Genomic DNA, 13,305 nt, shown 5'->3' on the forward strand with positions numbered 1-13,305 from the left:
TCTTTAACTTCATTCGAAACAATTTTGTTAGATTGTATGTGACAGCTGTCATGTCAGCATTTAAAAAAAGACATCAAAATTGGTGAATTTTTGTGTAGCCATTTTAATATTGAAGCTGGAAGAAAAAAGCAACATTTTGGGCATATCATGCTTTATTATGTCAATAAAGGAACAAATGCAACCGAAACGCAAACAAAGATTCGTGCAGTGTATGGAGAAGGTGCTGTGACTGATTGAACGTGTCAAAAGTGGTCTGCGACGTTTCGTGCTGGAGACTTCTCGTGGACGATGCTCCATGGTCGGGTAGACCAGTTGAAGTTGATAGCGATCAAATCGAGACATTAATTGAGAACAATTAACGTTAAACCATGCGGGAGATAGCTGACATACTCAAAAAATCCAGATCAAGTGTTGAAAATCATTTGCACCAGCTTGGTTACGTGAATCGCTTTGATGTTTGGATTCCACATAAGCAAAAAAACCTTCTGGACCGTATTTCCGCGTGTGATTCTCTACTGAAACGTAATGAAAATGTTCCTTTTTTAAAACAAACTGTGATGGGCGATGAAAAGTGGATACTGTACAATAATGTGGAACGGAAGAGATCGTGGGGCAAGCGAAATAAACCACCACCAACCACACGAAAAGCTGGTCTTCATCCAAAGAAGGTGATGTTGTGTATATGATGGGATTGGGAGTCCTCTATTAAGAGCTCCTTCTGGAAAACCAAATGATTAATTCCAACAAGTACTGCTCCCAATTAGACCAACTGAAAGCAGCACTTGACAAAAAGCATCCAGAGCTAGTCAACAGAAAACGCATAAACTTCCATCAGGGTAACGTAAGTCTGCATGTTTCTTTGATGACCAGGCAAAAACTGTTACAGCTTGGCTGGGAAGTTCTGATTCGTCCGCTGTATTCACCAGACATTGCACGTTCGGCTTTCCATTTATTTCGGTCTTTACAAAATTCTCTTAATGGAAAAAATTTCAATTCCCTGTAAGACTGTATAAGGCACTTGAAACAATTGTTTCAAAAAGATGAAAAGTTTTGGGAAGATGAAATTATGAAATTGCCTGAAAAATGGCAGAAGGTAGTGGAATAAAAGGGTGAATACATTGTTCAATAAAGTTCTTGGTGAAAATGAAAAATGCCTTTTATTTTTACTTAAAAACTGAAGGCACTTTTTGGCTAACCCAATATACAGTATAATTAGGATAGTACGTTAGAAGTTGGCAAATGCTCCAGAGAACATTGAGTAGGGTAAGTGGGTGCTGGAGCCTTGGCAGGGTAGAAAGGGGCATTGCGGTATTAAACAGGATTCCTTGAGAAGGTGATCTTTGAGGAATCGAAGGGGTGGAGTCAGACAGGCAGATATGTGGCTAGAAGGAACAGCCAGTGCAGATTCTAAGGTAGGAGTGTGTCTTTGCCTAGCTGCATGAAGCTGACTGACTGGGGCAGAGCAGCAGCTGAGGTCAGAAACTTTTAATTTAAGCCATGGCAGTGTTTTTGATTTTTATTCTAAAACGAGGAGTCATTGAACAGCTTCAAGTAGAAGAGTGTATGTTTCTTTGCTGCTGTGTTTAGAACAGGCTATAGTCAAGTGTAATAGCTGGGAGATCAATCAGGAAGCTATTATGAAACTCCAGGCAAGAAAGGATGGACATAGACATTTGGCAGTCCTCAGCATGTAGATGGTATTAGAGACATAGGACTGGATGCGATCACCAAGAGAATTTAGGTAACTTTTTCTGATCCATCCTTGGTGCTACTTCAGGAAAACAAATAAAGGCTGGGAGTCAAAATAAGAAGTTGCTTTACATAATAACTTGAGGGAAGAAATTATTTCATAATGATTTGGCAAGTATCTGATGTTTTGCTTTGACAGAAAGAACCAAATCCTTTTTTCAGAAGGGTATTAGCTTCTAAAAATAAATCCAAAAGGTTGAAAATGAAAGATAACTTGCAATACTGAACCCTTGAAAGCAGAGCGGTATTTTGTCCATCTTTATATTTTCATGGTCTAACACACTGTTTGGCACTTGAGAAGCAATGAATAAATGTTTAATGAATATCCAAAAATCTGAAGTTATAATCATAACACAAGACACAAAACAAAATTACAAAAGGAACTTTATTTCAAAAGCATAAGGGAACATTTACATTTGAACAAGGGGATATACAGGTGTCTTGCAAAAGAAAAAAAATTCGTGGCATGAAGTTTTTCGTTCAAAGTTTTGAAGCAGAAATAACCTAAGTTGTGCACTATTGCCTTAGGAAAGGGAAGGGGAACAATGAGGTGGTAAAGGAAGGAACACAGTCAACTTAATATCAAACTTTAGAAAGTAAAGTCACTTCTGCTCAGCTTTGAGTTTACAAATATTAAAAAGAAAAAGAGGAAAAATTACACTTAATGTTCAAATTTATATAACTGTAGTCCCAAAAGAGCATCTATACTTGAAATGGCTTTAGGCCACTGGCTGACCTGCCGTTGAGGTCCAGGCTACCTGGTCACAGTTTTCACATGGCAATTCCATGTTCCTGTGTCTGCTCAGATTCCAAGGGAGCTTAGGTTCAGCTCACTGTCTTTTGGAATGTTTAGAGATTATTGCCACCACTCCATAGTCAAGCTGACCAAGTTCTTTTGCTCACTTGTACCATTCTAGTCTTCAAAAAATATTTTCCCCATACACATGTGCAGTAATTCTAACAAAGGGGTTTTGCCTATCCCCCCAATATAGAGGTAACAGTAATGAAGACACCTGTATTGGAATCACAAACTATGCCTCAAAAAATGTCAAACTACTAGAAAATGTCACTCAGGCATTGGATTTGAATAGCACACTTGGGGAGGGAAGATTAACTGTGGAACAAAAATATATGAAACATTCAAATGCAGAGCAAAGGGCCTATGCTACTAAAAATGCCCATGACATTAAACACTCCACAAACCCCCCATCTGTTGTTTTAACCTAAAGACTCTATTGACTAACTTATACAATAATTTTGATTAATAACCTGAGAAGTTAAAATCTTGAAAGTGGCAAAAGCAAACTGAGAGAGCATCCCTTACTTACTGGTATACCATGTTACCAAGTCACTTTTTCTGGGCTGCCCTGGTTATCAAATCCCCAAATTCTAAATTATTCTATCTCATCCTGTAGAAACCTATATGTACATCAGATTCAATATTCTGGCTGTACTTCTCCAAAAGGGATCTCCAAATTTATCTTTGAAAATGCAGACTTTATTTTTAGTTTTAAATAACAATAATCATGTAAGTGCAACTGACTCAAAAGCCCTCACTACTGGAAGGAAAACCTAGATAACCAGTTAATAATGGATTCAGCCTCAAAAGGATATTCACCGTGTCAAAGACTACCCGTTCCTGGAATTTTAAAAAATGACTTATGTTGTGTAGTCAAGTTTCGCAGCATGCATATATATGTATATACACACACACACACACACACATACACAGATATATGCTCATGTATGTATGTATATTATACATACACATTTCTATGCAAATAGTAAGATCCCATATTCAAAGATTTATATCACAACATATGGAGAAGAGTTAAGTAAGCAGTGCAAAGCAACTTACTTCCTCCTAAAAATGTAATGTCATTTCTACATTTTAAGAAAGCTGGTAAGTATTTTGCTTTACTGACAGAAGCCAGGAATGCTGCACCATTGCCTAGCGGCTTTATTAAATAACAATGAAAATAAAATGTTAAGACTGACCATTACTCTTCTCCATATGTTGGCTGGGGGGAAGATAGAGAGGACAGGAAAGTCAGTAACCTTTCAGAACTGATGATCTTTACCAGTTATCAGAACTAGACTGAATTATTACATTTTAGATTTGAATAGCTCTCAATAACAAATTATCAAGATGTTTAAAAGATTCACAATATGAAGTCTGAATAATGGTGATATTGCAAAAACAAGTCAAGACTGCAGACAAAGCATCCAAAAATATCGCTGCGGTTTTACCTTGGACACAACCATGGTCTGTTACAAAAGTAGATCATACATACAAAGGTATAAAGAACATTAAGTTTTTAGCTGAAGGCAGCAGTCTTTTTAAAGGGACATCCCCGGCAATCCAATGAGTAGAGTAGTAGAATTTAAGTATATTAAGCTCAAGACAATGCTGAAGACTGTGACTTCTCATTCAGTAGAGTCTTCCCCGACTACGATTTCCTCGTGCTCCCCAACCTCGGCCACCTCTACTTCCCCTGAAGGCTCCTCTCTGCTCTACGAAAAAGCGAACAAGGGTTTAGGTCTTGTTCAGGACTTCACGGGACAGCACACACAGAAGTAATGTAGCTCGCAGCTCTGAATGTAGCAGTAGGCTCTATACAAAGAGCATCGGTATTCTGCTAGTCCATCTACAAATTCAATCTTTACATAAAACCAGGGCATCACATATGCCAAAGCACATATCGCAAGGTGCCTACATTCATAGTAGGTACTCAATTAAATGTATCCCATTAATAAAGATATTTCAAGGTCACGATGTTATAACTACATTGTTAGTTCTTTATTTTGGGGTCTATCACTACCAAAGATAATTAATGAAACCAGAAAAATTTCTATACTTAATATGGAATTAAAGCCACTGGCCTTCAAAAGTTAGTGCCATATATGTAAAATATCTTAGACTATCAATGATCAATTCTGAAAAATCAGGCTAGAATGAGAAATGTACCTTTCAAATGCAACAAATAGGCAATTTGTTTTGCTCACCATATTTCAAAATAATGTTGATACAAATTCTGACGGCTTTCCTCACTGCTTTTTCAGCTATGTATGAGCTGCTCAGAGTGCTGCCAAAAAGGTGATATGTATATATTACAGTGTTTGGGTTACTGATGTAAATTAAGGATATCTTTTGCTGGAAAATCAAGTTACTTGTGTCATATGGTAGATTGAGTCCTTGATTTGTTGGTCAGTCTGTTTTACAGCTCCAGAGAAATATTCCTCAAGGGAGTCTTTCCAGTGAAGAAAACTGATTGAAGTTATCAGCAAGGCAGGACTTTTCATCATGTATAAGTAAGTCTCAAACTTCTAATTCTGGAGAGAGAATCTCCTCATTGGAACTTTTCAAACTTGCTCATTGCAGCAATCTTGTTAGGAGCAATAAAAAGAATCTGGTATTGCCATTTTTGATCCATTATATTGGAGGCTTGAAAAATTCCTATAAGTCAGTGTTGTAATCCATTTTTTGCCATTATGGCTAGAAATATAGTTACTGTATTTGGGGGATGTTTTGATTTCTTCTTTTTTTTTTCCCCTCCAGAAACTCTTGAGTTAGAAAACTAACTAGACCTTTCCCCAGCTTAGCCAACATTTACCTGTGTAACAGAACAGAATCTGATTCAAAGTCACCTCTCATGTCATGACACAGTTTTCTAAGTTGATTGGTATGCAAACTGTTTCAATGAAACCATCGTGAGCCAACACGTTCAGAAAATCAGAGGTCGTCTGTGGGTAAGATACTCCCAGTGACAGATGCAATGACTGTGGTGCATTCTGGGAGCATAGCAACCTTAATACAGCAACTTCTTGATGCTGTAACTCCTGCATTTTTGACTGTTTAAGACTTGGCTTTACCCATGCAGATGTCTGCATATTTTCCCCCTATCATACTCATTATAAAACCTTCATTTCTCAGTTTACATCGACACACTTAACAAATCAACACCCCCATAGCTATCATTATTAGCTATAAGCTAACAGACTACTAAAATCTACCCTTTCACTTGTTTTTCAATCAACTGTAATATGAAGAACTCAGTTACCCTCAATTGTTCAGTATATCTAATAAGTATATTAAATACATAATATGAAGGTATTATTTGCTGTGATTGTCTCTTCTATATTGGCTATTTCTTTCTGATCTGCAACCGAGGCAGCCATTTCTACAGTACAGGGAGTCACCAAACTTTCTTTTTTCTTCATCCTGAGGGACTATTCTGCACTTTAATGATCCTTTCAATGATTTCAAGCTTACTAACACTGCTTACAGTTAAAATTATACTTTAAAAATTATTTTTATATTCTAAAAAGGTAAAAGTTGAAGGATACAAGTCACAAAACGTAGAATTAGTACTTGTGGGTTACCAGGGAACTCTGTTCTGCACGAAGGAAAACTAAACATGGGTATATGTTTGCAAATAATTTGACTGAAAATGCACCAGGAAGCTGAACTAAGTTACGGGAACAAACGCCATTTGATAAAGCAAATAACAGAGACATTGGTTAGTAAAGTGATGAACTTGGATAAGGAAAAAAGTCTAAGTATGCCTACATGGACTCAAAGAACAATCACAAATTCTGGCTCCTTCTCTGTAGTGAACAAGTTCAGGCCCATGACACTGGCACAATCTATTTTCTTTGCAGTAGACTTGTTCATTGTAATAAGAGCAATATTAGTATTGCCTGGTTCCCTATAACACAAAAGGAGTAAATTTCCCAACCCTTCAGTGTGTATGACTCTTTAAAAACAAAACAAAAAAAACCCCCCATGCAACCAGTCTTCCTTGGAAAAATAAAATTGAGCTTGGCTGATATAGAAAAGTGGAATTATGATGGTTTTGCCAAATGTAGGTAATAAAATCTATGTATTAAAGACTCAAGAACACAGAACATTTTTTCCCTCCAACTTTGAGACAACTCTGACATCCCACGAAAAAAAGCCAACAGTCCCTCTTTCTTCCTGACCCACCGTCAGTTCCCTAAGGAAAGGACATAAAAAAGGTAGAAAAAATTTGAGGTAGATTGGTCCACCAATTCTCATCTATAGTACCAAGAACTGTTTTCAACCGAATGGGTGAAAGAAATCCAGGGAAACTCTCTGAATTGTTACTATGAGAATACTTACAATCTGACACATTCAACTCCCCAAAATAAAAGTACTAGCAAAAATTTTGTTCCTACTTTCCAATAAGAACAATCAGAGTTTAGTTTGCTTTGTAATTCAATTTATGACAAGCACTCCAATTACAAGGTTCACCCCTATAGGAATATTAAAGTACAGTAATACCAGACACAAAAGGCAACAGTTTTGTCTGTTTTGCCATTCTGTTACTTTGAGGACTACGGAACAACTCAAGTTGTGACTCCTGGTTATTTTTTTTCTTGGCCACACCATGCAGCTTGTGGGATCTTAGTTCCCTGACCAGGGATCGAACCCCCCGGAAGTGAAAGTGTGGAATCCTAGCCACTGGACTGCCAGGGAATTCCCTGGATATTTGTCCTGAGTAAAACTGCTTATTTTTTTCACATTGATAATTTTAAAAAAATCACATACAACCTAAGGCTTTGCATTTTTCACATCTCTTTTCCACATGCATCACATCATCTGATTCTCCCTATCACACAGGTAATGAATTTCACAGGGCTCAGAGTAACTGACTTGCCTAAGTGAAAATAAATACAATTTAATTCTCTATATATTGCCATACCTCTTGATTACTTTCATCTATATCAAATGAAGATAGAATCTGAGAGAATAGTTGATTTTAAGAATGGTTTTGATAAACACCACATTAAATCATAACAAATGACAGAGAACAATATTTGGTGCAATGAAGTAACAGAATCTTTTCCATTTACAAAATGCTTTTGCAAATATTTTTTGAAGTTTTTAAGCTCTACGCTATCCCTTTATTTCAGGTAGGAAAAGAAGCTAAGAGATGCACATTTACTTATTATTATATAAGGAAAAGAGTTCAGTGATCTTTTCTACACTGAAGTTGTCTCAAAGAGTCTGACTGGAGTAGAAGGGTTCATTTCACAATCTAAAATTGGCTTTCTATAATCTGTTTGCTCAGATATTAGAGGAATTTAGCTATCGTAGGAGGAATTTACTTAACGTCACAATCATCTCACCCTGGAAACAATTATAGAGAGCATATTCTTCAGAATGTACTTTTTTGGGAATAATTACTGCAGAATCAATTCTGCTTGGTAACCAAGACCAATCACAAGTATGTTTGGTTTTGAATATTAAACCTGGTCTTCTTAAGCAAGATTAAGGATCTGAGTCAGTGAAATTTTTGTCCATTTTTCTTTATAAGCCAGTGAGACAAACTTCACTTCTGATTCAACAGCCCTGGGAGAGACTGGACTAGTGGGAAGCTCTCCTTGCACTAATGTCTAAAGTTGAAAGGAGGACTGCACTCTGGGCAGTGGGGGAGACTGCAACAGGACACATCTTCTTTGCTAGATGATGCTTTAACATCTGCCTCTACCTTCTAGAACTTCTCCTTTTGAAGTAGTGCAGAAGATGGGAGGACAAGCAGTGGGCTGATAAGGTCCAAGAAGGATCATTAATACCACATCTGCCAAGAATGGGAGCTATATACATTCTTGAGGGAGAGTGTACAAAACGTCTTGCCTACCACATCTGCCAAGAATGGGAGCTATATACATTCTTGAGGGAGAGTGCACAAAACGTCTTGCCTTGAAGCTAAAACAGGGAAAACCAGGAATAGATGGTTCATGCCATCTTCCTTCTTTTTTTTTCCTGTTGGCTCCTCTGAATACAAGAGGCACATTTTTCAGGTTCTCAGTGTTACATGCTCAATTCAGTGAGCCCACACGGGTGAGTCAGAAAGGAATGGGTTAAGTTGTTTCCCCAACAGTTCAGGTTCCCCAAACTAACTCGAAAAGTCACCTGAAAGAACTATGAGACTCTATTTAATTAGTAATTAAAATCAAGTACAACACAATTTCTGCTTAATCTCTCATATTGCTTGTACCCAAACGGAAACGCTCACCATAATTAAAGTTGCCCAAATTGCTGCTATATTTCCCACTAGGAGGATTATAAATCTGCCTGGCATCCCTTTTTGGTCCTGCTGAAGATTTCTTGGGTGGTGAGCCTGAAGTTGTATCTTCATTGGCTCTCTTTTGCCTATAATGGTAGGAAGAACAGCAATTAAAAAAAATTCTTTTATACCAGAGGCTATCAATATATTTATTATATCTGTTACAAAAGACATCCGAAAGATGACAGTCACATCAGAAAAAAGAAAATAACATTCTGATGTCATCAAATTAACTGTGCTTTAGTTATGCAGACATTGTCAGAGGGGCATTTACAAGGCTTTACAACAATCTGAAATATGTAGCTTCATAGATTATACACAAGTGACTCATTTTATAAAACTTGTCAGGAAAGTCTTATTAAGTTACAGCAATATGGACAAAGGTTTGAAAATTCCAGAGTTGTATTCTACCAGTTTATTTTATAAATACTAGATTAGATTTTATATTTTAAGTCATGCTTCTAATAATCATAGCTTAACATCTTATTAAGAATCATTTCACTAATAACGTACCATTTTGTACAAGAAATGTAAAATCTGAATTCAGATTTTTTCGTATTTGTAAATCAAATATTAGAACACTTTAATCCCTTTAAATATGTTTCTTACCCAATTTCAACCTTCTGTACAGGTTTCCAGGATAATGTTACTGTGCTCTTATAAGAAGGAGGAATGTGGAAGAGATCCTGAAGAGACAAAATTAGAGATTTCTAATGTGTTTGGTGGTGCAGGGAGTGGTGGTAAGGGTAGGAAACAGGGAGACACATTTTAATTTTAGGAAGGGAAACTAATTTATCCTTCTTGCTTTTGTGCTGATGACTAAAATAATAACCTAAAAAGTAAACTGCAAGAGAAGAGTAAACAAGGACAATTTTGTTTACAAATTCCATCTATTACTTCAGTGTTATTTTGCACACATCACTTAAGAAACTGCAGCTAACTTTTTTCAAATGTCATTTCAAGTTATAGGACAAAAATATCAATATTTATCAACTTTAATCAAATCCACAAGTAGTTTCTTTTGCACAGGTGCAGTCACTGACGTGCTTTAAGAAAGATACAATGGTGCATTCTGCATTTGCTTTTGCAGGTTTTTAAGTGGTTCAAAACTAGAACAAAACTAAAGGTCTGGCTAATCACGTTTTTCTTCCCCTCAAATATCTATATATTACCAATAAGGAAAAAACCCACAAGATTTAAGTACTAAATTATTAATATATGGTAATGCAAATATTTGCTGAATTTAAATGTTAACATAATCCAGAACTGAAATGATCTAACCTCATAATACCCTCAAAACTATGAATGAATTTCTAAATATATTTATTCTTGGTATTTTACCTAACATTTCTTACCAGTTTTACTCTAATTTTTATATACAGGCAAAATCTGATAAAAGTGAACTAAGTTTCTTTCACAGTTAAAATGAATATGTGAATAAAAATCACCTCCTACTATATAAAACTTAAGTCCAGGGTACCAGATGAATGCAGGGAATTAGTCAATATAAAGTCCTTTGAAACAAAAATGCTTGAGGTTTCTAGCTGGAGTGATTTAGCATGTAATAATGTTATTTATTAAGAAAGTGTCAACAGGAAGGAGAAGGGGGAAGTCTTCAATTTTAAACGTGTTAAATCTCAGGTGACAATGGGAAACTGGAGTATAGTTTGTGGATTCATTGAAATAGAAGTGAAGGTAAATTTTGGAATTAGATGCGTCTGGTTAGGTAGGAACTAAAGATTGCAAGCAGATGCCATGGATGGACCAAAGCACACCAGTTTTTCTTGTGATTTCCCTAAAACAAAGAATTGATTATGTCGTATTAAAAAAATATTTCAGAATTTTTTGGTCAGGTTCCCTACACATTGGTTACTGACCCTATTCATCATTCTTCCCCATGCAACTTCCTACTGCCGTCATCTTTAAATCACTATGGTTTCCTGAACAGGAAACTGTCTCATCTCCATGTGTTGGGTCGTAGTATTTGATAAGTTTAAAATGTTCTTAACATCATAGTATATCTTCAACTTTGACTTATAGCATCAGTTCAAATAAAGTCAAATCTCACATTTTAATTTATTAATCTACCATTTGAAATTATTTAAGATTTGAAATAAATGGTGGCTATGATAAAAATTTTCTTTGAGATGAGAGTCAGTATTCTTACCTCTTCTGTTTTTAATGCCTTTTCACTTTTCCTGTTGGCAATGATACTCATCCCTCAATGTCTCACTGTTTTCTCTGAAAAGCTTCCCTTTCTCTTCTGATAAAAAGTAAGTATTCCATGGGATTTTTACCAGATTAGTTTTAAGGCATATCACTAGCCCTGATTTTGTAGCTGTTAGGCTTTGTGCTATAAGGGTTACAAATATTTCTTTCTCCCATCTGGCTACAATACTATCAACTTATAACAGTACTGTTAACTTACAATATCAAATGATGGCTACTTTGCTGTGATTCCTTTTTTGTCCTCTCAGGTTATTAGTTTTTTGTTTAGGCTAACAGATACTTGGGGAGGGTAAACAGAACTGAAGGATATTTATGGCTTAATGGTAAGTATAGAAAACTCTCAATTTATTACATAGACAAGTTAACAGAAAAGACCACAGGACAATATTTCATGTGCCACATAAGACTGTTCATTCTTAGTGTAAGCAAAGCAGGGTTTTATTGGTCATTCAAAAGGACCTGATAGTATTAAGACTACAAGAACTTAAGTCAGTGAAATTTCTGAGTCTAAATGTATCTGCTCCAATGCTCTGGGTCAGAAGAACTCTGCATGCCTCCCTTTGTTTGCAGTATCTTCTGCAATAACTTTTAAATAAATAAAACAATGTATTATTCTTTAATAGCTACAAAAACATCACTCGGTGTTATAAAAGGCATAAAGCTTTAAAAGGCCAAATGTCTGGAACGTAATGGCGTCTTTCCTTAACCAGTACCATTGCAGACGTAAAGACATATGGAAAACCTCTTGCACTAACTTTCTAGCTGGCTGGGATGACTTGATAAGAAAGGAAGACTTACCTTGATTAAAACATTGATATTATTTGTTATTTTCAATGCAACAACTTTAATCTTGTTCTGCAAAAGGAAAACAAAATTAAGTTAAAATGCCAATAACTTTCATGATGTGTATTTCATTCCCGTATAGAACTTGGAATAATTCCACTTCTCTTTCAGAATCATTTCTACAGTTAGAGAATTCCTTGGTTTATATTTACTGATAATGCTCAATCCTACTTCTTGACTCTAAACAAGTGCAGAGATGGCAAAGAAAGCAAATAATCTTTATCTTCCCTTAACAGGTTAGAACATTTAAGTGTTATATCTACAATTTACTTGAAAAACGAGTAAGGGACAGGTCACGGGCACATAGCAGTTGTTTTAAAAAAAATATCAGTTTATGTTACAGGAAGACACAATGAAAACCTAAAATATTTTATTAGGACCAAGATGAAGATTGATCAAAATAGATGAGATCAGGGGAAACCAAAAATCCCAACATAAACACATATAGTTTGGTATAGAATTGGCAGTTTAAATTTTTTTTTTTTTCTGTACGTGGGCCTCTCACTGTTGTGGCCTCTCCCGATGCGGAGCACAGGCTCCGGACGCGCAGGCCCAGCGGCCATGGCTCACGGGTCCAGCCGCTCTGCGGCATGTGGGATCCTCCCGGACCGGGGCACGAACCTGCGTCCCCTGCATCTGCAGGCGGACTCTCAACCACTGCGCCACCAGGGAAGCCCTAATATTTTTTTCTAATGTAAACTAATATTTGGGCTTCAAAAAGGTGAAATTAAAAATATCACAATTGCTAATCAAATATTTAAACAAAATGTGCTGCTAATGAGACCCTAGTGAAAGACTGGTATGCATCAACATTTGATAACATTGTTCACAAACACTGGAAACATTCAAGACATTTCAACAGTGATAAAGTTTCCTATATAACTTAGCATATAACTAAATATGTAGTTTTCTAACATTGTATCTTCAACTTAGAGTTGTATCATCCTTCAAATAAAGTCGAATGTTACATTTCAATATATGAATTCAGTCTGAATTTGTAATAAATGGTGGCTATTATAAAAATTTCCCAACAAGATGTAACTGAGTATTCTTACCTCTTCTGTTTTTAAGGCCTCGCCTGTTTTACCCTGGAGAGCCAAGCGAAGTTGTCTGATATACACCTGCAGGCCCCGTGCAAAGTACTGCAGCCTAAATGAAGAAGTATTTGCTAATTAACAAATCATCACTCAACTTTGCTTTTATACCTCAACTTTGTTTTTAAATTCAAAGAATACTACAGCTAAATGACCTTTGCCAATAAAGAGTAAATTTTGAGGGGGACTTTCTTTTAATTATCAATGTATGATCATAAGAGATACACAAAGAAGTAAAATAAAAGCAGTTTTTCTTTGTCAAAAATTGGAATAGATCCACACTCAACCTGGCAAGG

The 13,305-nt window shown here is 36.1% G+C and overlaps 1 protein-coding gene across 2 annotated transcripts in view; it reads right to left on the minus strand.

The window, feature by feature from the left end:
* Positions 1-2,116: 2,116 nt before the first annotated feature.
* Positions 2,117-13,305, minus strand: part of API5 (apoptosis inhibitor 5) — a 37,853-nt gene continuing 26,664 nt past the window's right edge. The window contains exons 10-14 of one of the 2 annotated variants that reach the window (XM_082629090.1): positions 12,971-13,064; positions 11,871-11,927; positions 9,453-9,529; positions 8,793-8,929; positions 2,117-4,258 (exon numbers count right to left, since the gene is read on the minus strand). In XM_082629090.1, the coding sequence (XP_082485216.1) occupies positions 4,236-4,258; positions 8,793-8,929; positions 9,453-9,529; positions 11,871-11,927; positions 12,971-13,064 (388 nt within the window). In that variant the 3' untranslated portion in view covers positions 2,117-4,235. Of the gene's footprint in view, positions 4,264-8,792; positions 8,930-9,452; positions 9,530-11,870; positions 11,928-12,970; positions 13,065-13,305 lie in introns of both variants that reach the window. The other variant, XM_082629089.1, reaches the window with a different exon arrangement.

This window comes from Mesoplodon mirus (genome assembly GCF_964341445.2).
Source record: "Mesoplodon mirus genome assembly, chromosome: 7".
Taxonomy (NCBI): Eukaryota; Metazoa; Chordata; class Mammalia; order Artiodactyla; family Ziphiidae; genus Mesoplodon; species Mesoplodon mirus.